The sequence below is a fragment of the Chroicocephalus ridibundus genome, chromosome 4 (assembly GCF_963924245.1).
Source record: "Chroicocephalus ridibundus chromosome 4, bChrRid1.1, whole genome shotgun sequence".
Taxonomy (NCBI): Eukaryota; Metazoa; Chordata; class Aves; order Charadriiformes; family Laridae; genus Chroicocephalus; species Chroicocephalus ridibundus.
In genome coordinates, this window is record NC_086287.1 from 93,584,774 (window position 1) to 93,606,925 (window position 22,152).

At 45.4% G+C, this 22,152-nt stretch overlaps 1 protein-coding gene across 6 annotated transcripts in view; it reads left to right on the forward strand.

Annotated features, from left to right (window-relative positions):
- Window positions 1-22,152, forward strand: part of ZC3H18 (zinc finger CCCH-type containing 18) — a 50,641-nt gene that overhangs the window by 2,642 nt on the left and 25,847 nt on the right. For 2 of the 6 annotated variants that reach the window (XM_063334818.1, XM_063334819.1), the window contains exons 3-10: window positions 6,390-6,994; window positions 10,320-10,404; window positions 13,189-13,337; window positions 13,638-13,730; window positions 14,324-14,481; window positions 16,129-16,161; window positions 17,737-17,863; window positions 19,033-19,331. In XM_063334818.1, coding sequence (XP_063190888.1) covers window positions 6,404-6,994; window positions 10,320-10,404; window positions 13,189-13,337; window positions 13,638-13,730; window positions 14,324-14,481; window positions 16,129-16,161; window positions 17,737-17,863; window positions 19,033-19,331 — 1,535 coding nt within the window. In that variant the 5' untranslated portion in view covers window positions 6,390-6,403. The remainder of the gene's footprint in view (window positions 1-6,389; window positions 6,995-10,319; window positions 10,405-13,188; window positions 13,338-13,637; window positions 13,731-14,323; window positions 14,482-16,128; window positions 16,162-17,736; window positions 17,864-19,032; window positions 19,332-22,152) is intronic. The other 4 variants (XM_063334820.1, XM_063334821.1, XM_063334822.1 and 1 more) reach the window with 3 other exon arrangements.

Consider the following 22,152-nt stretch of genomic DNA (forward strand, 5'->3'; position numbering starts at 1 on the left):
ATAATGCTTGCTGGGAATATTTTTGACTTAGTGGCTGTTTCAAATCCTGTCTTAACTCACTGCTTTATCCTATAGGTGCTGCTGTGGGTTAGAGTAAGCTGCCATCCTGTCCATACTAGTTCCTGTTCATCTGCTCCCGAGACACTACCTACAGCAGCAAGTCAGTTAGTTGTACACAAAGCTTAACTTTGGATTAGCTGAAGATGCTGCTCAAACTTTTCATGAGTTCTAATTGAAAACAGCACAGCATAGAGTAATAAGAAACAGAGTTTGAGCCTCCTGCCAGCAACAGGCACTGTCGAGAGCCACAAATCCAGAATCCGCATCAGTAAAATGCTGCACTCCCTTAGAGCAGTGTCCGAGGTACACGTGTGACCACAGACTAAGACCTGGTTGGCATTTCAGCCGTCTAATTTTGTACCTTTTGATGCTGTTCATTTAACAAAGAGTAGAAGTTCGTCTTGATCTTGGAAACAGACGTGCTGCTAAGCGTTCCAGTGCTCTGACTTGTCTACTTCTTGCCTTGGGCAAATCGCTTAACAAAAGCGTAAGGTTAAAAATAATTATTTAAAATGTATCCTGGTAAACATAACCCACGAATATTGAAGTTAAATTTTAAAAACAACTTAAGCAGCAAAGGGCTTTCCTCTTACTGCTTTTAGTGCTGTGTCAAGACTTCTTAATCTCAGTGCTGTATTTTAAGTTTAAAAAAAAGTCTTAGATATTGTTAAGCTTTGGAAAAAAATATTATAACGTGGCTGAAGCAGATGAATGTAAATTTCCCTAACACCACCTCAATGTATAGTGCCTTTTTATCTGGGGTGTGAGGGCGAAATCTGTGTAATTTTAAATATTTTCCAGTAAGGCTATGAGACTTAAATGGGAACACAGAACAAGGTGGGCCCCTTCATTATTGCATCCAAGTCCTTGCAGGTGAGGGCAGCCACACGAATGCCTAGCTTAGAAGAAGCATCTCTGTTCCATGCAAGCCATGAAACACTGACAAAGCTAAGGATTAGTTAATGCTTCATTCCCTAATTCGAAAAATTCCAGAGCTCAGTCTGTGAAACTTCAGCACTACCTCTTGTTGCATATGTATTGTGTAACTAAAAGCTTCTCTTTTCCACCAGACCTGATTCTGTTTGTAAATGGGCCGTCTTGAAGGCAAGTCAGGGCTGTGTGCTGAACGAGCCTTCTGTCTGTGCCTCTTCCAGCAGCCTGCACGCATACAGGGAGCGAGGGGCTGCAGGGAAAGAAGGCAGGCTTGTGCCAACGAAAGCCGCAGATTGTTGCACCCAAACGTCCCCTAGGACACCAGGCTGTTCTAGCCTTTCTCATCCTGCGCCTAGATGGTGCTAGGCACCTCTCTTCAGAGTACTTTCCATCATTTCTAGATAGGTGTTGACCAAAGGGCCCAATTTAGGTTTGCAAAAACTGCCAGGTGTTCTCAGCTGTCGCTGAGCGCAGTGGGGTTCTGCTTGGGCTGCTGAGTATGATGCAAAGGTACTGCTACTGAAAACAGCATGATAAAGCCCCAGGCTTCTTATTTAGGAGATTTCTTTACTTCGTGTTTTTGGTAGGCTGTCTTTAATATTGCTGCCTCACAGCACTGGCAGGGACACTGCAAGCCAACAGGGACTGCCGGGGGGCACGAGGACCCAAAGGGAGCAGCTGGAGGGAAAGTCTTGCCAGAGCTGAGTGTTACCTGTGGGTACAGCAAGTGCCATCTGGCTCACACCTGGGAGGATGGCACGTGCTTACTGCAGGTGGGACGGCTGGAAAGTTGAGCTGCCAAATCCTCGATTTCTTTACCGAGAATGTGAGAGCTGCTTTTAAGGGGCTTTCAACTCAATGAGGCACGCGTAAGTGGTTCTAGAGGCAGTGAAGACACGCTTTCGGCTGCAAGTGCACCCTACTATTGCATTTGCTCCAAAGCCTCTCAATGGCAAGGCTGTACCAACTTGTTTAGCCTGTCAAAGTGAGGGTTTTGTAAGCCTCATCTGAAACACTTAGTGACCTGTTCTGAACTAGTCTGCTTCAGACCTGCAGAAAATGAAAATTTGACACACGCTGAGCAAATGAAGTCAGTTTTGTGATACAAGGTGTTGTGCAGCTTTGACCAAGTAGGCTTTGCCTAAACTGCGTGCAATTTTAAAGATATCTCTGAAGATAAAACACTGCTAAATGAGAAGTAGCATTATATATCTGGTTCTTGCCCCGTCATCCTGAGCTACAAGTCAAACAATCTTATCTGTAGGTTAGAAGTTAATTTTTTGCTTTTATAACTGGTTTTAAAGACAGTAAGAAACTGGCTTGGTTTTAAGGCATAAAAATTCCAAGCTTATGATGAAGGGTGAAACCTGTGGATTTCTGCTCTGCCGCTTATGTCAGTGTTGCTCAATTTGAAATATTTCCGTGTAGTCATTTTTCTTAGGTTTTTGCGTTTGGGACATGCTCTTTAAACTTGAGTTAAACTTCCTACATGGAAAGAATAAATCCGTTAGAGCTTGAAAGGAAGCTTGAGTGGCTAGAGCAAGGACTCTAGCACTTCACAAAATTCTTAGTATAGTGTTCTTGCCTTTCATAACATTCAGTTGTGGGGTTTTTTTCTACAAACAAGAGACTACAAGTAATACCGACTAGCTCACCCATCTGGAGTTGTGCGTCTGTGACATTGCTGTTGCCCAAAAGCTTGTTACTGGGATGCTACGCCTTCATCCCTCGCTCTCCTCCTGGGCTCAGAGCCTTGGGGCTGCACCGGACTAAGGAACGGCCGGAGGGTCCATTATCATCTTGATGTCCCTCTTGCCAGAGGAGTTGCTGTGGCGGTGAGTTCGTGAGAGTCTAACCTGACTTTTGGATGGCTGCGAGAGCAGTAACTTGCCATTGTGCAGCAGAAATGCTATCTAGTCCTAACATCAGCCTGACAGTTTTCTTTTAATTTCCATCTCTCTATTTTTATTTTTTTTTTGCTTCCCATTTTACCTTTGCATATCATGGGTTTGCTTTAGGGCGTTCCCATGCAATTGCACATAAGATTGGAGCAAAAACTCTTGACTGCTTGGCCCTGGAGTATCTTTTCTTGCCCACTGGTGAACTTGGAGCAAACAGCCCTTGGAGGCTGGCTGAACTGTGGCTCTCACCAAAATCATCTGGTGTAAAAGGTGGCGTAGGAACTATAGAAGTGCTTCGGTGCGTTGTTGTTTCACTGCCTGTGCAGATAGAGGCACTGGCGAGGACATAAAGCCTGTTGCCAAAGGGAAACTTGCAGGGAAAATACCCACCAAAAGCGGACTGCCTGGATTTCGTGAACTGTTTTCAACTGGGCTGTCCTTTATTGTGTTTCTTATCATTTCTGCCGATGGAAATTAATAGGAAATTATTGTAACTGACAGATGCACTAGATTTTTATAATAGCTTTAATAGCTGCCAGTGGAGGTGAATGTTTTATACATATCACCTTAGCTGGTGGTGGGAACGTGTTCGTATCTGTTTTCCCCTGTCCCTCTGAAGGTCTCGATTTCAAATGCAGGAAGGCATGTAGTTCACTTAAGCAGCACCAAAGAAAAAGCATGTATTTGCAAGAAATCAGAAAACAAATTTCCTGAATACATCTGCACTTGACAGCTTTTATATTTCTCCTGGCCTCTTAAGGCTGACCTTTCAGATGTAATACGCTAAGTTGTTCTACATGCACGCAAAGTGTAACTTCTCAGGCACTTAGGCAATTAAAATTGCTGCCATAAACTTGCTCTTAAAGCCAGTAACAATTTGTGCAAGCATTTATGAACTCAGCATCCACCTTTATAGACTCGGTAAGAATATAATTTGTTTCAGATTACATCCTATTTAACTGCCCAGAGCTGCTATCACTGGGAGGCAATCACTCTTTTAATTTGGCTTTTAATTTTTCAGTAACATCACAACTTTTGGTTGTGAGCAAGAGCAAACTTCTTCGAATGAGCAAAGAAAAGAGTAGCTGGTAGGAAGCTCAAAATGTGACTTTTCTGCTGCTCGGGGCCCCACTGAATGTTTAGATCATCTTTGCATTCATCCATTGGCTGATACTTGTGTAGGGTTTTGAAGACTTGGAGGTAGAGCAAAGTTGTTGGGTACGAACACACAGACTTGTGCTGCTTCTGGGAGTGCTTTTTCTTTTTGCTTTTTGAGAAATGTTCTTAGCTCCTTCTCTGCAGACTTCCCATAGTATAACGAGCAGCGTTTTCTCGAGTGTGACTTTCATCTTGAGAGTTTGCTGCAAATACCAGCTAATAACGTCTTCACGTCGCAGCGAAGGCAAGAGATGTTATCTCAGTGATGACAGTGCATCTGGCAGTGCGCAAGACACAAATACAACAGCCCTGGTCCTGGCACGTTTGTAAAGAAGCAGATGAGTAGCCCGGGTAACAAAGTTGTAATGCCTTCCTGATTTCCAGGCGTGGGCTCTTAACACATGGAAGAGATGCCACATGTTCCCTGCGCTTGCCCTCCTGGCGTGTTTCATCACCGAGATCCCCAATTCTCTCATTACCAAAATGTTTGGGGTTTCAGATGCTGGGAAGGCTTGGATTTGGTTTGGTCGTGTTTACAGTGCGTGGCGGTCTGTTTGGATGCTGTGGCTTGCTGGGCCTTCTGCCTGTCTGCTCTTGCTCTTTGATGGTAAATAACAACCTTTACTATGCAGAACCAGTCAGAGGGGCATAGCAGAGAAAAGTGACGGGGTGGGTCACAAAAAGGTTAGGTAGCGCAGAGCTTCAGACTTTTATTTCTTGAAGGATTGCTGGATGTATTTCAAGGACCTACCAGAGTCTTGTATTTGGAGCATTTCTGCTCCAAGGGTCTTAAAAATAGCGGGTAAAAATCTGGTCATTTATGCCATGTTTTCGTTGCACCAGCAGTAAATGTACTTGCAGGGAGGTTGTAGCTGGGAGCAGCTGAAGTAAAACATGGTACATATTACAGTGAAGAAAACATGTTGATTTGCAACCCTGTGGCTTTTCTTTAGACCTAAATATACTTCTGTAAACCTTGGGTTTGGCTTTGGCTTTTCATTTCTGTCTGATGGCTGCCCAAGCTTGTTCCTGTAGAGACCTTTGGGTTTGGAGGAGGAGGTGGCATATACTGAAACGGTGAATTTAGTCCCTTGGAAAGGGGCCACCTTGAGAGGAGCCAGTGCCTCTGTTGAACTGTTCCTCTGGTACAACCAGAGACCTGTGGTGGGTGCTTTTATCTCTCTTCACTGTTGTCCGCCTTGGTGCTCATAAACCTTATCTGAGATACCTTTCTCAGCTTGGGCTCTTCTGAGGTTGGTTATTGCTGAGGGGAGCGGGGAAGGAGTTGCCATCATTGTTTATAGGGCTAAGGATGTGCTACAGCAAGAGACCACAGCCAAAGGGTAAGAGTTTTTAATCACCAAGAGCTTTTGTCTAGATGTGAACCAGTAATCTTCCCAATAAGAGACGGCTCAACCAGTTCCTTGGGTTAGACAGTTCTGCTGTGATTCAGGGGGTGTTTGTTTTCTTGAGGAAAATAAATAGATGTATGGGTTGGTTTTTTTTTCCTGCTTTACAGCTTGTCCCTTTCTGTCGCATTTATTATGCTTATTATAAGCAGACATCTAATTTTTAACTTGTTCATACCAAGCACATGTTCTTACTGAGCTTCTAGCAAAAGTGCATGATGCAGATAGTTATGGAGTTAATCTGCTGCTTTGAAGGAATTTTGAATCTTTACTGTATAAAGCTCGTGGAGATTAGATGGCAATACATGCACTGTCTAAATAAAACCTGATTAAAAATCCAAGAGTTTTCATGAATGTGTACTGTCCTTGCTTTCGTATCTGTTCTGGATGCAGTATAACAAGCACTGTAAATACACAGGCTGTTTTTCTAGCGTCACTGTAAGTTGTGCTCCTGTGCCTCTTCAGGAGCCTGCACAATCTGCAGTAACATGTGCTTATAGTTACAAAATACACCTGAAAACCTGGCCTTATCTTCTGAAGCTCACTCACTTGTTCACAGAAGAAATGCCACTACTGATTGCGCCCGAAATGAGGAGGCTTCCTGGGGATTTCTGATGGCGATTTGGTGGGAGTACTTGTGTGGCCTTACCTATTAGAGCTTATAGGTGAAACTCCAGCCTTGAGCTCCACTGTTGTATGTGAGGGTAGCACACTTATCTAGTCTGGGACAATACTGGAATCAGTTCTTTATCCACTTTAAACTCCTTATTTCCTTCTTGAAGGTACTATGATAAACTATGTTGATGAATTCAAGCAACCTTTTCTTCTTTTGGAGGTAAAATACAAGAGTACAAATCCTGCAAGGTGACCCCTTCTTGACTTCCCAGCTTGTTTCCCCGTAACAAGTGTTGTTTTCTACCCTCTGCAGACTATTGGGTACTGATGGACGTTTCCGACAGCCCTGAGCGAAACCCCTGCTCTCCTGATGAAGAGGACCAGCAACTTTCCGATGATGAAGTCCTGAAGGAGAGTGGTTCAGACCGGGAACTCGATGGAGAGGGCGGGCAAGGCAGTGTCCTGGGAGAAGAGGAGGAGGATGCAGCCAGGGGACTGAGCCATGGTGAAGAGGAGAATCACTCAGATGAAGAGGATCGCTTAAGTGAAACCAAGTCTCAGGAGTCTGACAACAATGAGCAGAGTGGGGAGCTGAAGAGCCCTCCGCCTCGCAAAGGAGAGGAAGAAGACCGGACAAATGACCTTGGTGATGAAGCATCCTCTGTCACTCGTGAACTAGATGAGCACGAGTTGGACTATGATGAGGAAGTTCCTGAGGAACCAAGTGCTGCTGCTGCAGAGGAGGATGGTGAGAAAGCTGCTGGTGAGGATGATGAGGAAGAGGAGAAAGGAGATGATGCCCATGATGATGAGAAAAAATCCAGCAGTAAAAGTGATGATGAAAAGGATGGCCAGGATCCCCTCAAGGAGAAGAAGAAAGAAGAAGATGATGGAGAAATTGACGATGGGGAAATTGATGTAAGTAGGAGCCGCTCTGCGGTGGGTAGAGCCCTGCAGGGAGAGACCTGTCCTTCTGTTTCAGAACTGTTTGGCTCTTAGACTGCCATGCCTTCTTTCATCTTTGGCGTGAATATCTGTGTTAGCTGCATCCCTAGTGTGCAAGTAACACACTTTTTCTGTGGAGGTAAGACCACGCTATGTACCAAGTCCTAAACTTAGTGGCTAGGATGTCTAGTGCCGTGTACTATGGAAGAGCTTTGTGCCGAGTATTGTTAGAGCCGCCAGAAATAAGCTTTGTTCCCTTTGAATATGGAAGGGCTCCAGTGCTTTAAGAAACTGTTCTGCCTCAGCTCTCAGAGGACTTTTGAATGATGCTGACAGCGAATTACTTAGCTATGGATTAGGCGCTCATAAGCTGTCTCATCAGTTTAGGTTGAGAGGCTGGTGCTGGAGAGTGGCTGCCGTGTGCTGGAGGCCTCAGGTGTGTGCGGGAAGCCCGTGGCCCTGAGCTGTTTGTTGGGCTCTAGCAGCATCTGGGTGTGTGGAAGAGGAACGGAGGGTGCTGAGCTTTCTGGAAAGTGCCTGACCAGCGCGTTGTTTGGGTGATGTATGTGTTCAGGGCTGTGCAGCCCCAGTAGCTACTGTTTCACAGCTGAGAACAAACGCAGCTATTTAGAAAAATCAAAAACTGGGTTTAATTGCATTAGTGCTTAGGACACGTAGCACTACTTATCCATGCTTGTCTTTGGGTAGGAAGCACTGCAATACAGCAGTTGTATTTAATACAGCTTAATACAGTTTCCTTCTTGCAGGCAGAAGAAAACAGGACAAGGTGGTTCTAGCAGTAGAATAGAAACCCTTCTGGGAGTTCCTGGTCTGGTGGACACCTTACTTGAATCTGAATAGTGTTAGTGAAAAGTACCGCGTAGAGAAATGGCCGTTCCAGAGCACCTGACTGGCTCTGCTCTTTGCTGTCCGTGCCAAAAGTGCTCCTGCAGCGGCAGACCAGGCTGGGGCACTGCTGTGACAACATCCTGGTGACCAGGCGAGGAAGCAGTGGGCTGTGGATGGGGTCACTGGTGGGGCTTCTCATTCAGGGAGGGGAGGGTTCAGACTTGCCTTCCAGTCCCCACTGCTGTGTAGCTGACCCGGGCACGTGCTCGGGAAGCTCGCGGGGCCTCGCTGTGGAGAGACCCTGTTCCCTTTTTATTGAAGAGTCATATATTGTTTATTTTTTTTATTGTAATGGTGCTTTGGCAAGTTCTGTTGCTTAAAAAGCTGATGTAATTTTTCTTCATTGTGCCCATTCTGGCAGGTGATTTTGTTAAACGCTTAGTATTTCCCAAAACTTTTGTGTATTTCTGATTCAGTTAGAAGGAATTTCAGCGTGTTGTGGGAGAGTCCAGGCAGGGGGGAAAAAAAAAATTCCTGGAGTCCTGACTCCATGCCTGCTTCTTGATTAAAATATGAATGCTTCCCTTTAGAGTCTAAGGCATTCTTGGGAGCGCTCTCCTTACAAAGCACAAGATGAATCTGTACTCTGGTTTTCATACATTAACTCATAACAGGGTTCGCAGCTGCCTGATTCCAAGGAGACCTCACAGAAATAAATACTTTCCCTTTTGTTCAAGTACAGCATTTGCAAAGACTTCACACGGTTCTTTTGAAAGAAGCAGAGTTGAGCTGGTTATACCATTCATGCGTTGCTGAATGCCATCCCCAGCTTCGGGGGGGAACTGTTAAATCCCTGTATTTTATTCGGCTTTCAGAGTTCTGTCTTGGAGAGGGGGGAATATTAATGCAAATTTTGATTTGAATATATGTGTAGTCTTTAAAATCTGCTCTTGTTCAGGAGAGATCTCCTTGTATTGCCCTCAGAGGAACGCAGCAGAAGAGGCTGTTAACCCATCTCTCTGTACATCCTTTGTTTATCTACAGCCGAGTGATGGTTTTTCCTCCTTTCCAGCTGCTAAATTGATCAAAGTACATAACTTTCTTAATCTTTTCCATGTAGACAACTGCTGTCGCTGCCACAGGGTTGCTGTGATTGCCGCGCAAAGGGAAGGCCTCCACCAGATGCTCCCTCTTCAGCTGTGTTTCATATGCTGAAAACGTCTGTGGTGGTGAAATGGAGGGAGACCGAGGGAAAGCCAGGGTGCCTTTTAGGATAAATAACTGATTTCCTTGCCAGATACCTCTGAAAACTCTCTGGTCGTGTATGCCTTTGCCTTCTGCATAGCCACCTCTTTTAACTCCTTTTGACTTTTCAGATGCAGCCTAATGAAGCCAGGAAAGGGTTTTTTCCCCCTGGAGAACAAAGGCAAAGGCTGGTACTTCAAAGTTTCAACAACTTTCTTCTGGAAGTGTTTCATGACTGTTATTTCATGCTTATCATTGGTGGTTCTTAATCTTTGAAGCAACCTCCATCTCCCAGAGTTTCTTCCTGGGGCTGCTGTGCCTGAGGATAATGTAGTTTCGTTAGAGCTGATTCACAAATCCTGTGTGGAGCTGAGGAGTGGAAGGGAAGGTTGTCCGGTTGTTTCCAGAGAGGACTGGAAGAAACACGTGTGACTTCTTTTCCTGAAAAGCTCGTGTGTGAGATTGTCGCTCAGCGTTGTGGGGAAGCGTTTTATAATTACTTATTTTAGCAGCAGTCATCCTTCAGAACCTGATGTATAGGTGTGTGCTGTCTGTATTGCGTTATTGCATTAATGCAGGAACACCACTGTGTATTTTAAATCAACGCACAGAAGGTTTAGCTTGAGCTAAATAGTGGTGACGTGAGTGCTGAGCAGAGGACAGCCAGTTTAAAGGCTCTGAAGGGTAGTGGTGTTACCCACGCCAGCGGAGCCGCGGTAGCTGTCGGGGTGTGTGTGTGCCGTTAGCCCCTGGGAAGGAAGGGCAATGCCATTTAGCTCATTTATCTCGAAAGACTGTGAAGCTGCCTCCAACTGCCTTGCACATCAACTAAAAGTGCGCGGCCAGCCTCGTTCAGCTGAGGTATGAGAGCTTAATCCACTGTTCTGTTGATTTGGAGCCTTTAAGCGTCTGTCGGCTAAAATGATGCAGCTTGAAACCTTGGTCTGTGGTGTGGCACCAAGACGTCCATAATGTCTGAAGGGTTTTGCAGTCACCTTTGAAACACTGAAGTTGATGCATCTTCCTGTTCGTAGCAGTACATTGCGAAGATGCTCAGGGGTATTTATTGTAACTTTATATTGCTTTTCCCTTGTGTTTTGCTCCAGGGTGTGTTTTCAGTGACTGATATTTGACCATATTGTGAAATGTCAAGTCACTGCAGAAAACGCACCACGTGAAATGTCAGCTTGTCTGTCTCTTCCAGGATGATGACTTGGAAGAAGGAGAAGTTAAAGACCCCAGCGACAGAAAAGTGAGGCCACGTCCCACCTGCCGATTCTTCATGAAAGGTAATGACATGCTGTAATGGCGGAAGAAAACCAAAGATGCTGTCATTTTTCTTGTTTGGTTTTGTACCCGTTAAGCTGCTGTCTGTGTGATGAATTCTGCCCCAGGTGTCCTCAGTGTCACCTTTCTGTTCCTTGGTGGCCAGATGCTGAATTTACATAGACCCATTATGCAAAAATTGCTTTGCCCTAAGTATGGTGAGCTCAGTAGAAGCAAATAAAGGAAAAACTCGCTAATGTTTTTAAAGCAGCGTGGAGTAAAACTGCTTGGGCTGATTTAGCTGTCAACTATTGCTTAGAGGTTATTCTGTGGAAAACAAAGATTCGTTATTTCTTATCAAGCTCGTGCCTTGCCAAAACGTAATTGTTTCTTGCAATCCCTTATCCATCTCACTTCCCCAGTTCCTAAAAGACATTTTCATGAAATTTAAAAATTGAAAATAGGGCTAGAAATACTGCTTCCTGGTAAGAAATATGACGCATCATGGTCATAGCTGCCGAGCTGCTGCAGCCCTTGTGTCTGGTGACCAGGTTCCTGTGTTGCCTATGTAGCGGTGTCAGGTTTTGGCAACTCGCATGGAGCTGTTTTCAGAAGCCCCGGTGAGACGGCATGCTTGAGGGGTGATGTTGGACCTGACACGGTGAGGCGTGCTGGTGGCCAGTACTTCCACTGGGCTGAGGAAACGGTCAGCTGGGAAAAAGTAATCCTCATGTAAACAGAAGCTTTTTCCTCAAGCCGGAAGATTGCTCCATACTGTACCAGATACCACGTGTCTGAAATATGGTTGGGATTGTCAGCCTCAGTTGGAGGGAATTGGGGTGGGAAATCATAAAAAAAGTATTTCTTACTGCGCGTGAGACCTGAGACTTGAAACTTTTAAATTTAACCAGTTGGGTTTTTTAACTCTTAATAGGATATTCCCCAAAGCTTGTGCAACTGCACAACAGCTATCTTAGACTGTCCTGCTTTTCTTTAGTGTAGAGAGTAGGTCTTATAAATATTTTCTTACTTTAACTGATTATAGCTCTCTTCCTCTTCCTTCAGCTTCATCTCACTTAATGTTTGCTCGTTTACTTGGGTTTATTTACAATTGCCCGTGAAACAATTTATGAAAATCTGAAATTAAAAGAAGGGTGGAGAACAGGGTGGAGTCTCTCACTCCTTGCGTCAGTGGCATATGCAACGTAAGGAACTGCTTAGGGGGTTTCCAGAGACGTGACCATCAGATATCATGTACTTGGCTTCCTGAATGTCTTCCGGTATCAAATTTTCTGCCTGTGCTGAGACACGAACGTGTTGGTGATGATGGTGGAACAGGGAAGTCCCTCGGCAAGGAGAGGTGTTTGTTCCTGAATCCTTAGCGTGACGTACGCCTCCATGCAGCATGGAAATATTTGACTGAGTCAAAGTTCAGACTGCAGTTGTTTTTTCTTTAATTTGGCGTTGGTTCAGATAACGTTGACACTCGCTCACCCCATAAAGGCTTTATTGCCACCAGGGAGGTCAGGCACGGCTCACCTGGGACCTTGAAGACATCCAGATTTTTGTCCTTGCTGTGTCTGAGCACTCCTGTTGCGGTGTCTGTCCAGTGGCAGGAGTGACTAGCTTATAAAGCCTTCCAGTGAAGTGGTTTGATGTGTAGCCACCTTGACATACGTAGCAGGGCCCCTTGACCCTTCAGTAGGAATAGCAAGTGTTTGCGTCGGTGTCCGGCAGCCCCTACACCCGCTGCTCAGGCATTGAGAAAAGAAGCGTTGCTCCGTGAGCTGCTGTGCAAAGGGTTTTGTGCTGTCCTGATGTTTGACAGTATCAAAAAAAGATTAAAAAAAAAAAAAAAAGCATCCAGTGTTAGCTCTGACCGAGAATACCAGTTTGTGGTTAATCTGGGATGGATGAGGAGCATCTCCAGGGACCCAGGTGCAGTGTGAATTTCTGACGTGTTGCCCAGCTAGCCAAAATCAGGGTTTCCTCCTTGGGCCCCGGCAGTGTTAACTGCTCCATTGCCTCTAAAGTCAGTGTGCTGATGCGTGAGCTAGCACAGAGTTGGTGATGACTTTGTGATGCAGTCGGCCACAGGGAAATCTGCAAAATGTCTGTTGCCTGATGTTGAGTGGATCAACACCCAGAAGGAAAAAAAGGTGGGTTGCCTTAGAAAAGGCAAGTTAAAGTTGGGAATTAGCTTTGTATTCTGTTAGAGACTCCTGAGTGTTAGCATCTCTTTGGGGGTGGTACGTGAAGCTAATGAGCAGCTTCAGATTTGTCCACTGCCCTCCGTAGCGATGTCTCCTTTCCTGCTTTGTGCTGGCATGCCTGCGGAGTGGGTTGGAGAGAAGGCTTTGAGGTACTTCATGCCTCGCCAGAGAGCTGTTTATTTTGAATGCTCTGTGATGCTTTCTTTGCTGTCAGATTATATCCATTGGTTTCTGTAAAAGGTGAAGCTCCTAACTTGAAGTGTTTGTTGTTAGTAAGACTTGAAGAGCTCACAGGCTTATTACTGCATTTGCTTAATGGTGTGTGTGCGGCCATCCCTCCCTTCTCCCCACCACAATAAGGTTCTTGTACGTTTGTCCATCTGCGACTGGATCTGTTTGTCCTCCCTGGGAAGGTGGGGGGTGGCGAGTGTCTTTCCACGTGTGTGAAAATAGGTAAATCCTCAACAAAGCTGGAGAGAAGAAAAGTCTCATGCCTGAAACAGCATTATTCCTTGGCGGGTTTCAAATGCTTGTGGGGCTGAACAGCCACTTGCTGTAGGCACACAGGAGTCTAACAGAACTGTATTTCCGCAGGTCACTGTACTTGGGGCATGAACTGTCGATTTATTCACCCTGGCGTGAATGACAAAGGAAACTACTCCTTGATCTCCAAGCCTGAGCCCTTCTCCCCAAACGGTGCTCCTCCTATTGGCCCTCACCCGCTGATGCCAGCCAACCCTTGGGTATGGACGTCTTTTGTGTGAATTTATGGCTTCTGCACCTAGCTTTTGTCTCCTGCTCTAGGTGAAGGGAAGATTTTGTTTGAGCTAGTACTTCAGCAAAATTCAATACATCTGTTAGATATGTGATTTTTAAAAGGTGGTTTTGAAGTTGCTAGTAGAGGGGAATAATTTTCCATGTCCTGCCGATAAATCTCCAGCCTATCTGAAGGTACTCCAGGGTAATTGTTTACAAAGTGAGTATTTGCTACTTAAAACTAACGTCAAGTGTCTGTCTCCTTCCTCTTCTCGCCTTTATAACAGGGAGGGCCAGTCGTTGATGAAATCTTACCTCCACCCCCTCCAGACCCTCCAACAGAAAGTGCCTGGGAGAGAGGACTCCGGCATGCTAAAGAGGTAAATGGCATCCTCAGGAAGTAAACTGACTGTCTCCAAACTCCACTGGCCTGTTTCATGGAGAGCAGGGAACTAGAAAAGCTCTTTTTGGAGCATGTAGTGTCTTGGTCTCTTTAAGAAGCCTTCCTTTGGCCTTTCAGCCTATTAACTGCATCTTGTTATATATGCCAGTCAAGAGGAGCTGGCATCCAGGTTTGGGTTTTTTGTGTTAACATGAGCTAGGGAATGTTCGTCCCTGAAGTCAAGCCTTCCACAAAGCAAAACTTTTTAAGCTGATCCAATTTCCCGTACTTCAGTACCTGTTTCTCCAGCACCTATAGGATCCATGTGCCTGATCATTGCAGAAAACGGGGTCAGCACGTGTGAAAGGTTTATTGCCTGTCCGCTGCTCTTCTGAGCTGATGGAACACTGAATTACGCTTTCTATGTCAAGAAAACTCCAGTGTCCTGCACGATCATGAGACTTGGGCAGAAGAATGATTCTGTAGTTGAACAGCAGGTTTCTCCCAAGTGAAGGATTTCTAGTATTGCAGTTTCTCTGTGCCTCAGAAATGTTCTCTCTTTACAAAGTTTATATTTTTACGTTATGGCAGGTATTAAAAAAGGCAACTATGAGAAAAGAACAGGAGCCTGACTTTGAGGAGAAGAGGTTCACTGTGACTATTGGAGAAGACGAGCGTGAATTTGACAAAGAAAACGAGTTTTTCCGTGACTGGAATTACCGCATCACCAGAGACGTCAGAGATCCAGCGTAAGATGCAGTCTTGTTTTTGCCACGTGGAATGGATGGGTGGGAAATGTAGTGCAGTATGGCAGTCTTCAGTTAACTTGTTACTCCAAATCGGAGGAATGCTCACCTCAGAAAATGGAAACAGCTTCCATTAAGCACTACGTACACTAGGTAAAAATTTGAGCTGCCTCCACTCACTTCAGTTTGCCACCACCTTCTTTTACCGTCGTCTTTAAGCCTTTCTGCCTTCAATGTCATTGTCACGCTTGTCCCTCAAGGGCACTATCTAGTTGTGCATTACCTACCTCATGCCAGTTCATTCTCCTGACTTTTTTCCTCCTATTTTTTTATTCCAACCCATGAAAGTTTTAAAATGCTAAAGCCAGGGTTGCAAAGTGAGAGTATGCTCAATGTCCAGGAGCTTCAGGGCAGCAGTTGTACTGTCTCGACCAGCTGGATTTTTTATTTGCAAGGGCATTGGCACAGTAGCTGATCTTAACAAACGTCTTGTCCAGTCCCAGATAAACTACTTAGTAAGACGCTGGTCAGAAAGCAAACCTGTTAGCTGCCAGGGCATGGCCTGGGCCAAAACAAACACCCTAAACTTAAGTGCTTAGGTGATTGGTTTTTGAAGGATGTAAAACGTTGGAGACCTCAGACACGCTCCTGTCACGACTGAGAGCAGGCAGAAGAAGGTGCGATGACAAATGTCAGCTCTGAGAGACTTGCTTAGTAGCTCTTGACCCAAGAAATGGAATGGAAAAACAATTTTTGTGAGGCTTGTATTCTGCAGGAGTACAGGCGAATCTCTGTTTCTCTCTTGCTTACGCATCCTCTGTTCTTCCTACATGTACAGATTATGGATTATTTCTACTTGCTCACAGAGAAAGTGTTTGCAAGGCTTGGTTCTGTCTATTTTAGCGTGAGTGAAATGCAAAAATAAAAGTCTGAAAAGCAGCAGGTTAAGCTTTTGGTCAATAGTCTTTGATTTGTTCTGGAGTGCAGTTCCTTTCCTCACCTTAAAAAGAAGCTATCTACGCAGTTCTGCGGACTGTAACAAAACGGTTGCCCCATAGTAATTTTTTCCTGTGTAGAAATTGGTCTGTATCTCAGTCTTCGCTGCTTCTGCGAAGGCTTTCAGTTGCACCCGGGACATATTACCACCACTGCTCTGTGGGTTGACCATACAGTGTCTTTATTTCATGTTTGTATATGAAAACTAGCATCAGCGTTCTAGTTGTTTTATGCCACTGCCTCGTTGATGCAAGAATTGTTGTGTTAGGTACAGAACTTCTGGGGCTTTTTTTTTTTTTTTTTCATATAGTCAAGAAAAAAGTGTATTGCATGTAGCCAGTGTTAAACAGAAGTAATCAAACAAATGGGATACCTGAAAATTCAAGCACCTTTGTGAATAACCAGACTGTGACATTAAAATGTCTTCACTGTGTGTAAAGGCGAAAGTTATGAAGTTGCTGCTGCTGTAAACTCTAAAAAATAGTGATTTTTCTCACACACACACGCACCTTATTGCACAGATTGACACCTTGCAGCAAACTAACCGCTGGTGGTGCAGCTGGGATGTTAATAAATGCTTTCAGGACTGTCTTGTGACATATGAAGATGTCTAAATAGTTCATGAATCCCTTTTTCTTTTTTGAAAAACTATAGGGAGGTGGACATCAAAGAAAACATTAACTATGGGTAAGCAGGTCTTTGATTCCAGTACTGTTGCAACTGTAAGAAAATACTCTTTTTCCTTTCTCCATTGCACTTCTGAAAACTTCCCAGGCCACAGACCGCTGTCCTACCAGGTGTGGTGGGTGGTTTATTCACTGTATGGATGTAGGTGATATGAATTATTTGCCTAAGGATTTAAGCACTGAATTATTTAAATGCACGGCAGTGATGCTTGTTTAAATGAATAAAAAGTCCACAAATGCTATAGGAAGGGACTGAGGAGATTTGGATTTGAGGCTGGGTTAAAAAATGATGACTTTCCTCTTTTTGGTGTAGCTGGAGATTTTTTGTGTCTCTTTGAACACCTGATGTCACTGAATCCAGACAGTGGTCTGGTTGGCATCAGGAGTTTGTTGTTGAATCAAGCATCAGTATTCAAGGTTCCCTGGTGCTCTTGCCCTTGGCTTATCATCTTGGACAAAAGTAGAAATCTTAAACCATTTTAAAGCACTGAGAGAAATATAGGTAGCCGCTTGATTTGCAGGGCAGCACTTCCATCTCAGCCTGGTTTAGATTATTTGGCACTTTATTTAAAATGCAAAAGTGGGCCCTTTATTCCTCTTACTTACAAGTCAGAGTCTCATTATGGATAATTTGGAATTTGGGAGCACTTGCTTTATGACCTTAGTTCTGCCACTGGCTCCTCTGTGGCCCTGGAAGTTTCTTGTTCCCTGTACCCACCTCCCCGTCTTTACAGTGGATCTGGTATTTTCACTGCAGGTGGCTGGCAGGGCTTGGGTAGCGTTGAGTACGTGAATTAAAAGCATCGAATAATGTTAATAGAAATCATCAAATGGAGGAAACGTTACAGACTTAAAGGAGGGTGGGCTTTAGATCCTTTTCCTCCCCCAAAGTAATTACAGTTCTGCAATTGAGCAGGGTGTGCTTGCCAGTTCGTTTGTGTGCTGGAGGGCCAGCACCTGTTTTCCACTGGAGAATTGCAGCTGCAGATGTGGTTACCTTCATTGCATGGAGGGACAGCACATTGCTGGCCTGCCCCCGAAGCTTAGCTTCTCCCGGTGGAAAGCTCAGCAAAAGCTCGTGTCCTGTGCTGGTGGCCCTGGGATGCACCCATGGCCTCCGGTGGCTGGGCAGTAGGAGATCACCATCCGTTCCCCTTCTGATGTGAGGGCGCTGGAGATTAGCTGTGTGTGCATGGACAGAAAACGCGGCTCTAAATCAATGAGGCAAAACATGCTGTGTTACATTTGCATACATTTGAAGCGGCTATAAAAAGCAGTTGGTGTTTCTGCATTTTTACCACATTGATTTGAAGGCTGAATTTGGTTCACAGTGTTTCTCTTTTTGTGTTTATCAAGAAAGGTTTGTGCTTTTCTCTGATAAGCTTCTACTTAAAAAAGACTGTTTCTGTCTGTCTGGGATATGTAGAAAATAAACCACTTTGTACGGTCACACTCCATTGAACGTGTTTTTTCTTGTCAGTGCACGGTGACTAAGACCTTACCTAGAACACGTAGTGTTTCTGTATGGCGACAAGGTGACATTTCCTTTTCTAACTTTCCCTGTTTTTCATTGTAGGCTTGATCCCTATACAGATCCCTATTATGACTATGAAATAGAACGGTTCTGGCGTGGTGGGCAGTATGAGAATTTCAGGGTTCAGTATACAGACCCAGATCCCTACCGTAACTACAGAGTAAGTAAGGTAATACTCCTTTCCGCGCTCTTCCTTTCAACTTTCTTCTTGGTACTTTTGGTGCTTGTCGTGTTTCCAGTGCAGTGGTTGAAACGGGACTTTTCATGCATGTTCAAGATGCTTTATCTTACAAATAGTTAATTCTTGACTTAATTCCTGCACAGAACACGCTCTAGGTGCAGGGATGGGAGGACGTTCTGGTTTAGTGTGATGAAGGCGAAAGCACGTCTGAGATGGGAAGATGGTTCCTCTCCATGTGCGCTGGCGGCTCCTCTGCGTACCAGGCAGCTGTGCAGTGCTTACTGCTGCATCTGCAGCCATTCTTGGAAATTTTGGAGAGGGAGGGAGTTTCCAGGAAACAATCTGAATGAGGAACGGTTTGCTTGTTAGTTATTGGGGCAGATGGAAAGGATTAGATTTGGACAGGCGTGCTTTGTGTACAGATGGAGGCTCTGGCATGACTGTCCGCCACTGGTGGCATTGCACGTTAGTTGCTTTGAGTCAGAGGAGGAAAGCACCCAGCCAGCCGCTAAAATCCCAGATGCAGTCGGCTGGGGTTGCACTGCCGTAAGGTGTAGAGGTCAACGAAAATAAGGCTGTGAACCCTTTCCTTCCCCTTCCTTTTCCCCTCCTGCAAACTGGTGTGCCTCGAGAACAGTGTCAAAAATAATAAATCCTGCTCAGTGAGGTCCTTTTCACTGGTATTCATTTCATCCTTTAAAAAGTGGCTGTCCTTGTGCTGTAAGACCTTGCTGTTCTACAGAAGCAGTGCATAAACGGCAGCCTGTCCTCACTGTTGTTGCACTTGGTGCACCATCCATTATTTTCTGGTGCTTGCTTGTAAGTTACTTAGCTTGTTACAAACATGGTTAGCAATGAGAGTAAATACTTGTAAACATCAGTACATTTATTTAGTAAGCATAATAAGCCAAATTAATCTTTGACTGTTGCCTTTGAAAATTACAACTGTGATGAATACGATGCGGTGGTTTGTTCCTCTCCACTTTCTGCCTGCTCAGCAAACAGCGATGGCCAGCAAGCTCCAGATTATTTATCTCAATACTTTGCCCTAACATAGGAGGGCGCATGTAATTGCTCACGGTCCCAGACTTTGGAATCTGTCTGCCCACTCTGTTAGATGTTACCACAGCATCATGATTTCTCTTCTCTTTTTAAAGGAAAGAGAGCGAGAACGGGAAAGGGAAAGAGAGAACAGACAACGAGAAAGGGAACGCGAGAGGGAGCGAGAACGGGAGCGAGAGCGGCGCCAGCGGGAGCGAGAACGAGAAAGGGAACGGGAGCGTGACAAGGAACGCCAGCGGCGGAAAGAAGAGTGGGAACGCGAGAGAGAACGAGTGAAGAGAGATGAAAAAGACAGGCAGCACAGGGACCGGGACAGGGACCGAGACCGGGACCGGGACAGGGAACGTGAAAAGGAGAAAGAAAAACCAAAGCCCCGGTCCCCGCTGCTACCAAGGTAAGTGTTTGCTGGAATTCAGACTTGACATTTTAGTTGACATTGTTTTATCTGTGGATCACGAACCAGGCTCGTGCTGATCACAGTGGAGGAGATCCCTGTTGTCTGCAACTCTTGAGGAAAGTGGTAGTTTCAAGAGAAAGGCAATGCTTCAAATGAGCCTTGCTGGCCACTAAGTGGAGCTAAAACATCAGTAAGAACCAAGCGTGCATAACCTGACTCTGAAAGGAGAGCATCTGTCCTGTGGGTATGGAGATGTTCAGCTTGTCCCCGTTCCCTTGAGGCTAGAGTACGTCTTGGGAGGTTGACTGAGTCCCCAGTGCTGAGAGAGTCCTGCAGGTGGTGGTGGCTCCCTTTGAGGCCTCAACAAATGTCCTTTGACAAGAAGCAGGCTGCTTTCGGAGTTTGTGGATAGCAAAAGCATCTGGAGAATTAAATAAAACTCCAAAAAGACGCTAGAAAAACCAAAGGGATTGCGAGCTTTGAAATAATTCTCTGCGAGATGTTACGGTGGAATTGCAGCGTGGAGTCAGGTTTTTTGCCTCCTCCATTTGTTCTGAAAGTCCTAGTTCTGACCTGTGTGAAAGGGAGAATTGAACCAGACAGACTAGAAGTCTAGGAATTTCAAAAGTGAATCCTATTTTGTTTCTCTGTCAATTATTTAAGTACCGTGGTTTACTGATGCACTGTGGATTAAGCATATTTGTAAAGCATTGTATAAATATCACAGCTGAATATAGAACTTGTCGTATGGGAAGTTCTAATGTCACAACATCTTTCCGCTCGGAATCGGGGAGAGGTATCAAATTTCCTGCTGAAGGACATCTCCAGGAAAGCTGATTAGCAGTGTCAGTGTCTGGAGTCTTCTGACAGCGCGTCAAGGAACATGTGGACACACAAGTGTGTGTATGTGCCTCTTGGGGTGAAGAGGGGCGCAGGGAAGCTGTTTCCCAAGATGTATTGGAGCTTCTCCTTCTGCCTGATGTCTGTGTTGTTTCTTGAGCACCAGAGGAAGGTGTGAAACGTGGTGAGCATGGAGAGGAGTGTGCTTTAGCAAAGAACAGGGCTAAGAAGGCTTGGAAGGAGGTGCCACGTGGAATCGCGTGGTTCCAGGTGAGAACAGGGTTTAGTCTTGAATCTCACCCAGAATTTTTATTTGCGTTACTAGAGGAAAAGATGGGGTTTGATGATGACCCTTTTTTCCAAGAGGTAGTCAGAGTTTCAGAACAGTTTGAAGGTGTCATGTGAGTGCTTTGGTGCAGTAGCAGTGTCAGAGTGGTTATAGGAATACTTCTAATTATACGCAACATTTAATTCTAATCTTTACTTACCATAATTTGCGCACCTTAATTAGCACATTTGCTGTTGGTTCGTGCTCTCCTTGGGTTGGTGATGGAAGAGATCGTGCTGTCCAGAACCATGTGATGATGATGCCAATGATGAAAGTGACATCAGCTGATTGGCAGCTCAGGTTGTTAGTCACTAACCGTCACCGTGACCGGGGTCGCTGTGCGCAAGGCTGGGGCTGCTGGTTGCTCCTTCCCTTGGCACTCGCGCTGGGTCCCGGGGCAGGGCTCTGTGGGAGAGCTTTCGCTGTTTGTGCTGCCCAAGGTTTGCTGGGCAGGAGCGGTGGCCCCATGTTCGCCAATCTTAGATCCATCTTGCCCTGTGTAACCATCTGCGTGAGCCAAGAGATGGGATTTAGAGTGTTTGGGATGTTATATACTTTGTGGATACGGGTTCCCCGCTTCCCTCCTGTGCCCCCCCTCTGCCTTAAGCACCGCTTAAGGGAGCTGTGGATGCCTCTTGGGTCTCCAAAACAGGCTTCTTAAGAGGAGTCTTGGTAAATTAAAAGTAGTCCTTGATACACCTCTTTGCTTTTCTGTTTTTTAAGTCTACTATTCCTTCTAGAAGCGGATCACAGAGAGTCCACCGTTGAAAGCGTCCTCAGCTTTGTCCTGTAACGCAAGGGCTGGTGACTGTAGGGGTGGGCAGAGCCGGAGGGAGGGACAGCAAGCAGGGCCTGCTCTTGGCTTCATTTGTGCAGGACTTTAAAAGCTAGTGGCAAGAAGCATTTGTAACTTTTGTGTTGAATAGGGAGCTAGTTCTGAGCTCTCAAAAAATAAAATACCTTAGGTCAGCACCTACACGCAGTATCTCGTCTTAGAGGAGAGTGGAATTAATGGGAGTACTTACCAGCAAACCCTATGTTGTTGAGGGCAGCTCTCCAAGTATTCTTAATGGGAGTTCAGTTCCCACGGTCCATGTCAACATGAACACACTTACTACAGCGTTTATAGGTGTATGGATGTTGGCAGAGAAAATAAAACTGCAGAAAAAGCTTCTCAAAAAAAAAAAAGTGAAAGCATAATTCAACTTCTTTTCCCTGGGAGAAGATGTCCCTCATCCAGCAGTTTGTGTTTCCCTGCACTGCATTCCCTGGAGGCCTCTGTCATGCTTATGGTGTGACTTGGCTCCGGGCAGCGCCGTTTTGTCCCACATAACCTTTTTGACAGGCTCCAAACTTCCTCGTGGCAGCGCGGCGGTTCGAGCCGTCTCACCTTTTCTCCAGATACCTCCGTGCCGAGCTGCAGAGGGTCAGGGTTGGCACCTTGGGATTAAACAGCTCCCGAGTTTGTTTAATGTGTAAAACGCTTGTGATTGCTTCGCGCTTCCTGGGCGGCAGGATGCACGTTAGTGGCGTAGCCGCTCACCTGCGGGTCTATTTATAGATTCCGGGCTTTCCCTAATCACTAGGTCCCAGCTTTTGGCAAGTCCGGCCTTTCCAGGCGTCATGCGGCGATGGGGGCTGGCTCGCGCC